Here is a 12,611-nt window from a genome sequence, read left to right on the forward strand (position 1 = left end):
ACTTTTCCGTTACCCAACCTGACACTTCACATCGCAGATGATGTTCGAGCGATTCGGACGAAATGTGTGCTTTTGTCTCAAATTTTGCTCTGAGTCTTGGAATTTTCTATACTAATTATTATTATTATTATTATTATTTCATCAAAGGTGGCAAAACAAATTTCCCAAGCTTCTTTAATTTCTCGCAGCGAAACTCCATGCATTGTTTCAATGCGTCATTATTTTATAAAGCCAGGAGTCATTAAATATGAATGCAAAAGCTTTCTGCACTCCTTATAATAGATGTAGATTAGATCTTTTTCAGCATCATATCTTTCTCTCTATATCTTTTTTGTATAATGTTTAAAATGTCATGTCTAAACTAGTATTCCCTTTCAAAAATCTCAAAAAACCAGAGAAGAGGATTATTGGGGGGGGGGGGATCGGCAATACAACAGTCTAGTCGAAAGATGCGAGAAGGTTAATTAAACCAAAGATTTTTTTTGGCTGATGGAAGCCCTATTTTTCTTGAAGATTCACAGCTGGCAATTAACTAATATCACGCATAACGTTATAAGACCTTATAACAAGTGTGGAGAGATAATTACCGATGGGAATTTATATAACCTTGATATGGCTCGAGGAAGTTGAAGGAAATTCTTAAGTTAACCATTTTCATTGTTTGAAATGAGCGGAGCCAAACTTTTTCAAAGAAAAAGTCTGAATCATGAATTGAAAACCCCCCAAAAAAAAGGTGAGCAAAGTTTGTTGAAAAGTTGGCCTAACGCTGTTTAACAGTTAAAAAATCACGTGAATACTCAACAAAGCTTCCGAAAAAACTAAGGCTTGCAGTGTTTCGTGACTTTGCCTTGAATACCCCGGAGGCTAGTAGCGCAAATATTTACCATTTGAATTGAGTGAAGCTAAAACACAAAAATTAATCAACAAGTTTTGATTTCTGCTTAATGGCTTGAGCGATTACCTTACGCAAACTAAACCAAAATAGTACTGGGGGATTTAAAAAAACTCATAAATGAAACAGAAGGAAAGTCTTGGTCTGTGCCTAAAAGCACATAAGCACTGTCCAAAAGAGATTTCGGTTACTCTGCTGCTGGTTGCTGTCGTTTACCTCGTGGTTCCTCAACTGTTGACCTTGACATTGGCGTTTTTTTTCCCAGAGAGTGGGTGAAGTGGCTGTTTATTTACAAAGAAGTTAAATCTCTCCTTATGGATTATGATAATCAAGTGTGCGTAAAAGCAAAGCTCCTGCATGGCTTGATTTTCAGACCTTTTTTTGTCTCATTAACGAAATTTTCTAGAAAAGATCTGGTCTCCGCCCAGAAATGCAAACCTATCTAGTTATTGTCTGCTTTGATTTAACTTTGAGAGGCAAAAACAAATTTTTGCATACAGAAAACCTCAAATGATTATCTAACTTTGATAAAAATCGGACAGATACCACTTATGTATCGCCGAAAGGAATTGAAGGACTAGAAAGTGAACTGGAACCTTCAAATTAAACCTTTATAGATGGTGACTCTGGTTCGTTCAGCTTTAGCTTTCTTACAGTCTTATTGCTTTTTTTCCAGCTTTTGTGTTTTTTTTTTCCCGTACCGTCATTAATTGTTGGGTTATTGTTCTCTGATGTACATAACTAAAGAAAACGAGGGAAACTCTAAAAATATCGAAAGCGTAACATTAAACTAATAAAAGAATTAAGAATCATCTACCCTAAAAGAATAACATCGATTAAAGAACGGCACATTTGAAAACTTTCAAGTTTCAGGTACTATGATCTAGCTGCTGTCGACTTTAGAGAACATGGTTGCGCATGGCAAAAGCTTCAAATGCCGCTGGGAAGAGAGAGGGGGGTACTCTACAATGTTTTATACCGCAGGGAGGCGCCGGCCTCGAAGTCTAGCCCCTAACCCCTTTTACACACTGTTCTTGACAGAACAGGTATTCTAGCCTCTTTCTAAAATTCGGTTTCCAGTCTTTCATGTTGCGCTTTTGGTCACCAGGCGAGGAGGCTATGGAATGTTCCACACCGCTGATTAGAATGACTAAACAACCCCATTTAAATCGGTAAAGACCATGCAAAACTCTTAATTAATAGAAATATTTTATTGCTGATGACTTATCTTGTTGTAGATTAGTTTTATAAATTTTTAGGCTGTTAAAAGTCCCCTATTTGTCCGTAAGATCGTCGGAGATCGGGCGCTTTGCGGAACGGGCGGCCATCTTGGCCAGTCAAATGTTCCGAGTCTAGCCTGGGGATGAGTGTCAAATCTACTTTATAAGGGGCGGGGACGGTTTTGGATTTTGTTTTTTTTCTCCTCTTCCGCTCCCCCTTCCCCCCATTATTATAAACCCTGGCGCCCTCCCCCTCGGTAGATATGAAACCAAGATGGCTGCCCATACCTGTAAGCCCTCGATGCAGACGATCTTACGAAAAAACTAGGGGACGGTGAGCATTCCAGAAAATTCTTGGGAAAAAAAGAGACCAAAGACAAGTAATAAAAAGAAGAGCTTGTTAATCTTGGATGCGTTTTGATAGATAACATGCGAAATCCTTCGCGTTCAAATGATTTTAAATGAGACACTGGTTTCTTGTACCTTGACTCGACAGTTTTTAAACGCGGCAGAGTACTTGTGATTACATTCTCCATTCCACACTTTGCCTCGAAAATTTTGTCGAATCGTTTCTCTCTCTGATATTTACGTAACCCATTTAGGAAAAAAATCCAAATAGTTTCCCTAAACGCGTAACAATATCGGCAGTAGTTAGAAACATTTTGTCAAGCAAGTTTATGTTCACTTCTCCATGCATGATTTCGAATGATTCATGTAAACAAACGATGAAGTTCCTAATTTCAACCTTGGCTTCTGATTCGTCAGAATTGTCACGTGCTAAAAATGGCGTGGCTGATAGATGAAAGATACTTTTCGATATCCTTTTGAATCAAGGCTACTGTTACCTCGCCGTACAGGTCAAACGTAAACCGTAGCAAACAAGACGAAAAAATGAACAAACTTTTTTCGTTCAACTCTGGTAACACAACAGAAAAAAAAAAACATTAAAAGTTTTCAACATTGTATTTACGCAACGGTTTTGGATAGGCCCGGTCACCTTGAATACGGTGCAAATTTTCAAAAAGTTCATCTGTTTTAATCAAATCAATGCTGATACTAGGCCCGTTTCTCGAAAGTCCCGAAAGTACCTAAAGCTTTACTGCAAGAAACAGAGTAATTAGAAACTTACGGCGAATACAGTTAGCACTTTAAGAGGAACAATTTTCAGCTGAGTGCGCGGTGATATTAAAGAACTTCCACTCATCAAACTTACTTTATATTTGTCCCTCTCTTTTGGAAACAAATCTTAACAAAGAAAAATATAGCTTCTACGAAAAACTGTCAATAGTTTTTAGCGTCACAGGTTCCCGTTTTGAAGAGAAATAAGGCCACCAACTCCAGTACTTTTAAGCATCCATTTTTCAGCTGCAATGAAAACCCTCGTATTTGGTAATTTATTTATGCTTTTAAGACTTACCATCACATTCGTACGGGCAGTTTGCTGTTGGCGATAATGAGAAGAATAAGACGATTGTCATATTTGTCTTCATCTTTATTCCAAAGTGGTAAACTTCCCGTGCGAATGTGATGGCAAGTCTAAAAAGCTTGAATAAATTACCAAATACAAGGATTTCTCATTGCAGCTGAAAAATGGATGGTTAGAAGTACAGGCGTTGGTGGCCTCATTTCTCTTCAAAACGGGAACCTGCGACGCTAAAAACTCTTGACAGTTTTTCGTAGAAGCTATATTTTGCTTTGTTAAAATTTGTTTCCAAAAAAGAGGGACAAATACAACGCAAGTTTGATGAATAGAAGTTCTTTAGTATTACCGCGCACTCAGCATAAAGTTGCTCTTCTTGTAGTGCTAACTATGTTCGCCGTAGGTTTCTGATTACTCTGTTTCTTGCAATAGAGCTTTAGGTACGAATATCCTTTCAGATAGGAGATAGTCTGTGGGCACTCTACCTCTATTCGTGCGTCAACTTTCACAAATGTATTAGCGTAGCATTTTAATGTTAAATTTGACCAGCATTTTGTGCAGCCAGTTCTACGGTCACGATTGCCTTCAGTGTTGCAGATGTAAAACTAGAGAGCTCTGAGGCTTATTTCCTGAAGTTAGGGGAAAATCTATCGCGGGATTTCGAATTTATTTACATTTTTCGTAAAAATGTGGTTTTAGATATATGCCGATATCTCAAAGGTTTTTGTACAAGAAAAGAGATAACATTTTCTTCAAGTTCCATTATTATTTATTTTGTATGCCAAAAATCATAGAAATCGGTTGTATCTTTCATTCTGAAAAACGCAAATAAAAAACATAACCAACACGCATATAGATAGGTTCAGGCCACCTTAAAAGACAGTTAACAAAGAAAAGTTGTATCTCAGAGACCACATATAAGTGAAAATATTAAGCTTATTAATAACTTAACAACGGGAAAATTTGGCCCCTATGCTCTCTCAATAGCATGTAATTATCATCCCAGTGATTATATATAGAACGGAATCGGATAGCGGGTTGCGCTATAAAAATTATTTTCAAAACGCCTTGATATAACTACAAATTCTTTTCAAAATTTAGATTGATATTTTTAACTTCGCCGATTGGTCGAAAAAGTGTAAATACAGCCATTTTAAAATAATGTTAAGTTGACAAAGCTGTGATGCATGAGAAAGTGTCAAATAGTTTGTTCAGTAACCAAGCATTCAAGATGATAGTTCTAATGGCAATGACTTTCACGTTAGGAAAAACTAAATATTACAATGTTTCTTTTGTTCTTTGCGGGCATCTATAGACTCCTTACTGTTAGCTTCTAGTTAAGCTATGTGAATTAATAAGATTGGCCATAAACAATAAAGTGAAATGTGTTATATGGCTTTGACAATAAAAGACCCGCAGCTTCTCTGGGTACCAGAAATTGCGTGAAACACAATTCTTAAATGTTGTCCGGGAAAATTTGTTCAGATAGTAATGTCTCATGAAACAGTTCATCAGAAAAACAAACGGATAAAACAAATAGTGTCGCCTACAAGACAGTAATGGGATACTAAATGGGACGCTGTGGTTAACAATATAAAAAACATTGTATAGGAACCAAAGGCGTAGCTCGTTAAATTGTCAACAGGTGTAGAGCTTAACTGCTCATGCGTGAGACACCTATCGAAGAAAAAATTTCAAGGCTATGTATCAACTTCGATGAGATGGTTATATCTTTAAGTCCCTGCATTCTATTTAAATTATAAAAAGGAACAATTGCCGAGACATATTCAGTCTTTTCGGGGTCAACGTGTCTTTGAGGGCAGCTTACACAGAAGAAACCTATAACGTCGAATCGGAAAACACAACAGAGGATTGCGACATCAGTTGAAGCGCGCGGTTAAATCAATCGACCGTGAGACGATAGATTTCGTAGTCGATAGGTTTCGTGGATGGCCACCTTGGTGAGAAGCTTAACCAGGAGGAAAAGGCTTAAGCAGGAGGAAAAAACGAACACGGAATTGTCGAAATGTCTAACCACTTGGGATTTGACATCCCTCGGGATTGGCGCTACCTTAGGAGCGGGCATTTATGTTGTTTCGGGACAGGTTGCCGCTAGTATCGCCGGACCTGCTGTAATCATTTCATTCGCCTTAGCAGCAATAACATCCATACTGTCAGGTTTATGTTACGCTGAATTTGGCGCACGTGTTCCTAGGACAACTGGATCCGCTTACGCTTACAGTTATGTCACGGTCGGGGAAATATGGGCTTTCATCATCGGATGGAACTTAATTCTAGAATACATGATCGGTACAGCGGCGGATGCTCGGGCGTTAAGCGCTTGCTTCGATTATGTTATTGGAAACGCCATTCGAAATTTAACGCTAACGTACGTTGGTGAGATGCAAATTCCTGGTCTTGGTACATACCCAGATATACTTTCTTTCGTTGTAACTATCATCGTTACAACTGTACTTGCAGTTGGTGTCAAGCAATCTTCAACTTTTAGTACAATTTTTAATGTTTTAAACTTCTTAGTCGTGGTTTTCATCGTGATAGCGGGAATGTTTTTCGTGGACACCCGGAACTGGACGGAAGGGAAAGGATTTTTCCCGTACGGATTTTCTGGAGTACTAAGTGGAGCGGCGACGTGCTTTTACGCTTATGTTGGCTTTGATATTATCGCTACGACAGGAGAAGAAACTAAAAATGCTCCAAAGTCTATTCCAACAGCAATCGTTGCTTCACTGGTTGTTATATTCCTATGTTATTTTGGAGTATCCACTGTAGTAACACTCCTTGTCCCTTTTGATCAGCTGGACAAACTATCGCCCATACCAAACGCCTTTGTTCAGAGAGGATTTCCTCTGGCAAAGTACATTATCGGTGTAGGTGCTGTTTGTGGTTTATCTTCAAGCCTTCTGGGATCTCAGTTTCCTCTGCCAAGGATCATTTATGCCATGGCTTCGGACGGCTTGCTCTTCAAATGCTTTGCTAGTGTGAACCCTAGAACCGAGGTACCTGTTGTTGCCACAGTGTACCCAGGAATTTTAACGGCCGTTATCGCTTTGTTATTTGATTTAAATGAATTGGTTGAGATGATGTCTATAGGCACGTTACTGGCGTACACATTAGTGTCCCTGTGTGTTTTGATCCTCCGTTATCAGCCGGATATTTCAGACGCCCATTCCATGGACCTCTTAAACCTTCCAGACAAAGATCCGAAAGTTTATGAACAACTTTCCTTATACGAACATGCGGCAGAGGAATTTGAATATCAGATGTCTCCAAATGGCCATCTACACTTTCTAGATTCCCCCAATTTCGATGAAAATCAAGACAATGAATTATCCTGGGAGGAGTTTACAACAGCAAACAAGGACACATCAAGGCATGATCGGAGCCATAAACTTACTGGAGGTCCTACGGCGGAAAGTGTGAGATTAGTGAACTGGGCGGTGGCCTTGTTATTCATCTCATTTATTGGATTTTGCAGTGCTACTGTTTATGGTTTAGAAGCATTACAGAGACGCAGCTTTGTAATTATACTTTTTCTCGTACTTTTTGGAGTCCTCAGTATATTTGCTATTGTGGTGATTTGTTTACAGCCTCAGAACACCAAGGAAATATCCTTCAAGGCGCCATTAGTCCCGGCACTACCAATTCTCGCCATCTTTTTCAATGTATTTCTCATGCTCAAGTTATCCAGACTGACCTGGATTCGCTTTGGAGTTTGGATGGGCTTAGGTTTGTATTCAAACCCCGTTTAAGGTTGATTTCCACTGAAGCGTTTTTGGCAACTTACGTTAACGCACGTAAATTTTAATCACGTAAATAAATTAGAGGCAAGATAAAAAGTGTTGGGCCCAGTTCCTAGAAAGATGGTTAAGTTTAACGCAGGATTAAGCGAAATTTTAAGCGCGGTTTTCTTGCCAAGAGCATGTTACTCAAGCGTACAAAATACTGTTGAACCTTTACTCTGAGACACAGTAATGATTTACACAAAATTAAATGTTTCTCTAAGCAATGTATAGGAAAGTAAATACAAAAAAGTGGAACAAAATCTTAATCCTGGATTAGCGCTAATCGGCCTTTCAGGAACCGAGCTTAAACGAGAAGTTGAGCGAGGTTCAACTGTTACGCTTACGAGCGACCCTTCATGCATTGCCTCTATTTTATTTGCGAACATAAATTTTACGCTCGTATGTACGTAAAAATTACGCGACACTGGAAATCAACCCTTAAAACTTGCATAGATCTGCCTTTCGTTCACCCGTGACCTGCGGAAAAAGTGTGCAACTTTTGGAACGGAAACATGTGCACGTTTTGGCCTCACCGGTGATTAAATGTACCAATTACGGTCGATGATCCAACTGATTAAAATATTGATAAAATGCAACTTCAATAATCCCCCTATCCCCTTAGCCCAATATGGAAAAATGTGGGTTTCTCTTATCAGCACTGAACTTTGTTACCGTGCTTTCAGTGTAAATTAACACGACAGATAAGAGAAGTGTGACGTCACAAAAATTCAAATTTGTGAAATTATGGGATTGGTAAGCATATTCAGAAAGAACAAGATGAAAAAAGACCCCTTGCCAAAATTCAACCTGTTAGTGTTGTAATTGAGTGAGGAGATATAAGCAACTTTGAGTTCTGACGACTCCACATAAATCCTTCTAAAACTGGCCTGGATAGTAACTATCCACATCATCTCAATAAGAGGAAAGCGGGTTTTCCTTACCCGCACAGAACTGTTTGTCCTTGCTTTCAGGTTAAATTATCACAAACGATCAAGTTTACCTCAAAGGCAAACGTCAGTTTGTACCACGTGACTAAGTTTTTTCTTTACTTTTTGTTCACTGTTTAAAAGTGAGTTGTTTCACGCCAATTTCATCCATAACAATAGTTCGCACAGTTTTTATACGTTTACTTCCTTTTTATGGAGAATTGTCATTTTGAATCTGACATTTGCCGTTTTCTGTGACCGTGATTCTAAATCTCTGTAATACCTCCCGGCGCCTGAAGGGTTTAATCTTAACCTTTTCCTGTTTTATTAGGAATGTTACTTTACTTTGGTTACAGCATCTGGAATAGCGGTGAAAGGCAAAGAAGATCACATCTGGGGCAGAGGATGTTTGACAGACAGGTTCTTCTCGCTGATGAGCCGGATTACGTAGACATTGAGTATGAAATGGAAACAATTCCAGCTCACAGGGACGATACAGAATACTTAGCGCCAAGTCCCTTCAAATGGGACAGCTTATGAACAACCGACAATTTTTCTACTGGAGGCCCATTACACTCGGCTTGTTTTCTTCCCACTTGTGTCGCAATTTTTTAGGGGGCACAAGTTGTGGCGTTTGGCTAGTGTAACCCACCCCCTCCCCGATTCGAAACGTTTTCCTTGCAGCAATCGAGACATAGGACAGCAACGTTGCGATAGTTCATTCACTTTAGGGGGCTGTCACCTTGTGCGACGTTTTCGTCTTGTGTGACGGATCTCGCAGCGAAACAAAATTATGAGCTACCTAAAAGTAGTGTAGAAGGGCGTTGACGGTCTCAAATGTCGCCCAAATCAAAAGCAATGAAATCATAATTACAAATCATAGAAAAATGAGCAATTTCAAGGGAAAGAGTTGACAGTTTTCAACTGAATGGTCGTGGTGCGGTGTCTGCCAAAATAGTTGTTTTGGCTTTCCTTTATGGTAGTATATACTAAAACAGTGGATAGTGCTTTTCGCTCGCTCTGATTGGCTACTCAATCAGTGAATATCCTGCACTATTCACTGATTCACCTCCAGTTCCTCCGAGCGAGCGACGCCAAATTCGCGTAAGTTGCAAGCAAAATGGCTTCCCGGTTCGCTGCCTTAACAAACAAAGAAATTTCACAACTAATCAAGCACGCTGTTCGCGAAATACACGAGAAAGGTGACGAAGGTTGGTTTGGAAGTTTTAACAGGTAAAGCTTTGTCTTTTTGACTTGAATTTATGGATAAAACCGGTGAAAAAGTTTTTTGTTTACAAATGCAAATTAAGCTTGTCTAGCGTTACTTTGTTTAGTTGACTTGTTCATAAATAAGCTTAAAACTAAATTTAATAATCTTTTTTAGAGAATGATTTTAAATACAAAAAGAATTCACGACTGCTTTTGAAGAAATTCTCCCGCAAGAGCTAAACAACTGCCTTCAAAGGTCTTATTTTGCGGCAAGAAAAAGCGACGACCGCGGCCGTTCGGTCATTGCGCACCAAAATTGTAATCGTTGGTAACAGTAAATGGGTTAAAAAACATCTTTTTTGTGCTCAATTATCTCACTGTTTTAGCATATACTAAAACAATTATTCACCTCAGTATCGGTGGCTAGTGGTAGATATTTACCTCCACCACTAGACACCTCCACTTCGGTGAATAATTGTTATTAAATGACTAATAACATTGTTGTTTTGTTTCTGTGTTTTGTGTTTGTGCCTGACCATAATTAGCCCAATCAATTAGAGAGCATTTTTAAACTTATGGTTTTTAGCGTTGTTGGTACCCTAAGATTTTTGGCCAAGTTAAAATTGTAATCTGTTTAGTAATATAAGGGTAAATCAAGAGAGAATCAGCTTAATCTCTATTGGGTAAATAAAGAAGGTTTTTGTTGTTGTTGTTGTTGTTCTTATAATTGTTCTGCTCTGTAATGTAATCATTAGGGATCAGTTTTATTTACTTCCTTACTTATAGACTATAAATCATCAGTTGAAAAAATGTATAGTAAATAAATGTAAACAACTAGATCAAACTGATTTACACGATTGTACTGTGGGAAGCTAAAGAAGAATTATTATAAATAGTAGGTTTTAAGCTTCTTTTTAAAAACCTCCAGAGAGTTACATTTCCTACGATCCTGAGGCAGAGAATTCCACAAGGCGGCACTGCTATAGGAAAAACTGCGCTTCAGGTACTCCGCGCTAAGCTTAGACAATGCAAGTTTGTTAACTGAGTTTCTTAAATCATAATTAGCGCTGAATCTGCAAAATATTCAGCGGAGATACACTGAAGCAAGGTTATGTAAAGACTTAAAAACTGTGATGGCCTTGTACTTTTTTCGGTTGGAGATCAATTTTTCCCACCCAAATGCGTCTAGAAGTGGATAGGAACGTACTTCATTACTCGATTTTGTTATGACCGGGGCAGCACGATGCGCAGCTTTTGAAGTTTATCATTTAATTGATTATTTATGCCATCCCAGACTTAGCAACAATAATCAAGTGGCTGGATGAGAGAATCATAAATCTTTTTAGCCGTATCCAATGATACGAATGGCCTTCTTAGGGCGCAATATCAGAAGATACCCTTTTAGAAAATTTCCCAGGTTTATTTGTCATCAATAAGAATAGCAATGAGTAAGCTTTCTCAACTTGGCTGATATTTTCCCCTTTAATTTGGATTTGGATTCGGTTACTGCTTTGCAGCCCTAATCTTTACCGAGTGCTAATTAACATGAATTCAGTTTTGGCAATATTTCGACTTAACTTATTTGCCATGAGCCAAATGTTTAAGTTTCTTAATTCGTTGTTCATCTCCCTTTCAAGGACATTTATGTCCGACGCAGCCAAAGTAATATTAATATCATCAGTATACTTTCTAGATGCAACCTTCTATAGACAATTTGAGAAATCGTAGGTAGCTACTGAAGTGCTGAGCCTGTTGACTCTCTCAGATAGTAAGTCGACGTCTGGTAAAGCTACAAGGATGTATTGTATATTTTTGTTTTTGCACGTAGAGATCAAATTTAATGAACGAGGTAGCAATTTTTTAAACACCCAGTCAAGCGTTAGTAATTTAGTCGCTTCAGTAGTAATTAGAAAACACAAAATATGTCTGCAAGCTTACGTTATTATAGGAGAAACAAATCACAGGCGTTCGACTAAAATAAACTACCGCTATTACGTACTCTCGCTGATACGTCCCTAGCGGAGAAAAGTTAGGAAAAAGGACTGTTTCCGTAGGCTACTCCCTGTCTGATAGTATAGTACATGAACCAGTACATAAAAGTGCCATCATTCACACAAATGGGATTCCTTACTGATAGTGTTCCGGTACTCTCAAATACCTGCAGTTCTTAATCTCCTCGAATGTTTTTTCCATAGATGGTCGATTTTGTTCTGAAGCTTTATCTCGCTCTTTCTGCTTCTGGATTTCCATCATGGCAGCCTGAAAATAGTTTAAGTTAACCACGTTTGTCAGCGCATGAAACCATTTCGATTTTCTTACCGGTTCCGTAATTTCTCGAAATTTCACCGCAGTCTTATGACCTGCAGGATTTTGTGTCGTTAGATTGAAAGCAGTTATGCTTGAAAAAGTCTTTTTCTCTTTAGATGATTCGTGAAGCTCTGACATTGAAGAAGCTCTGTTGTTGACGCTTAATCTTCGCATTTCGGGAGAAGATCTCATTTCATAGCCATTTAAGTAGTTTACTGGTAACTCATCTCTGAGACATGCTTCGTGTATATCTCCAGTGGATCGTCGATGCAGTGGCCTGGCGCTAATAACCGTCAAATGATTGTTTGGTTGATTCACAGGAAGTGAAAGATGAGCTTCGATGTCCGAAAAACCAACTTTTTCATTGTCACCATCGCTTTCAACAACTGCTATTGTGACATTTGGGCATTTGTGTTGATCCGCAGCTTCAACTGGCATCTCTAACTTTTCGGATTGAGGCAAGGAATTTGGAACCTCCCAACCTCTTCTCTGCAGCATTTTAGGTCCTTTACTGATAGCTCCTGCTTGGCCATTGTTTCCTTGGTCTTTCTTTGTTATTCGATCTCTAGAATTCATGGCAATTTGGCTGACTTTACAATCTAAGAAAGGCATGCTTTTCCCTCTGTGTTTCAATTGTGGACTGGGAGAGGTAGCCCCACTGATTTCTTTGGTATTGCTAAGACAAACCCTCTCTTTTTCTTTTGAAAAACATTCTGTCTCCCAAGCTTGAGTGTTCAAGCTTTCAGGCTTTGAAAGATCCTTTTTTTTCCTCAAAGGAGTACGTCTGGGACTTGTGCTCAAACTGTTGATCTCAACTTCGCCAGTAATTTGTTG

General features: G+C 38.8%; 1 protein-coding gene across 1 annotated transcript; it reads left to right on the forward strand.

The window, feature by feature from the left end:
- The first annotated feature begins 5,481 nt into the window (after positions 1 to 5,481).
- On the forward strand, positions 5,482 to 8,801 carry LOC140936697 (high affinity cationic amino acid transporter 1-like). Its single transcript, XM_073386187.1, has 2 exons — positions 5,482 to 7,279; positions 8,593 to 8,801. Exons 1-2 carry the CDS (start codon positions 5,482 to 5,484, stop codon positions 8,799 to 8,801), a joined length of 2,007 nt encoding a protein of 668 aa, XP_073242288.1.
- The last annotated feature ends 3,810 nt before the right edge of the window (positions 8,802 to 12,611 follow it).

Source organism: Porites lutea, chromosome 1 (assembly GCF_958299795.1).
Source record: "Porites lutea chromosome 1, jaPorLute2.1, whole genome shotgun sequence".
Lineage (NCBI taxonomy): Eukaryota > Metazoa > Cnidaria > Anthozoa > Scleractinia > Poritidae > Porites > Porites lutea.

Excerpts from the sequence above, each read along its gene's own strand:
- LOC140936697 (XM_073386187.1), top strand. The coding sequence starts at position 5,482 with ATGGCCACCTTGGTGAGAAGCTTAACCAGGAGGAAAAGGCTTAAGCAG. Across the intron at positions 7,280-8,592 it reads TGGAGTTTGGATGGGCTTAG|GAATGTTACTTTACTTTGGT; the intron begins GTTTGTATTCAA and ends CTGTTTTATTAG.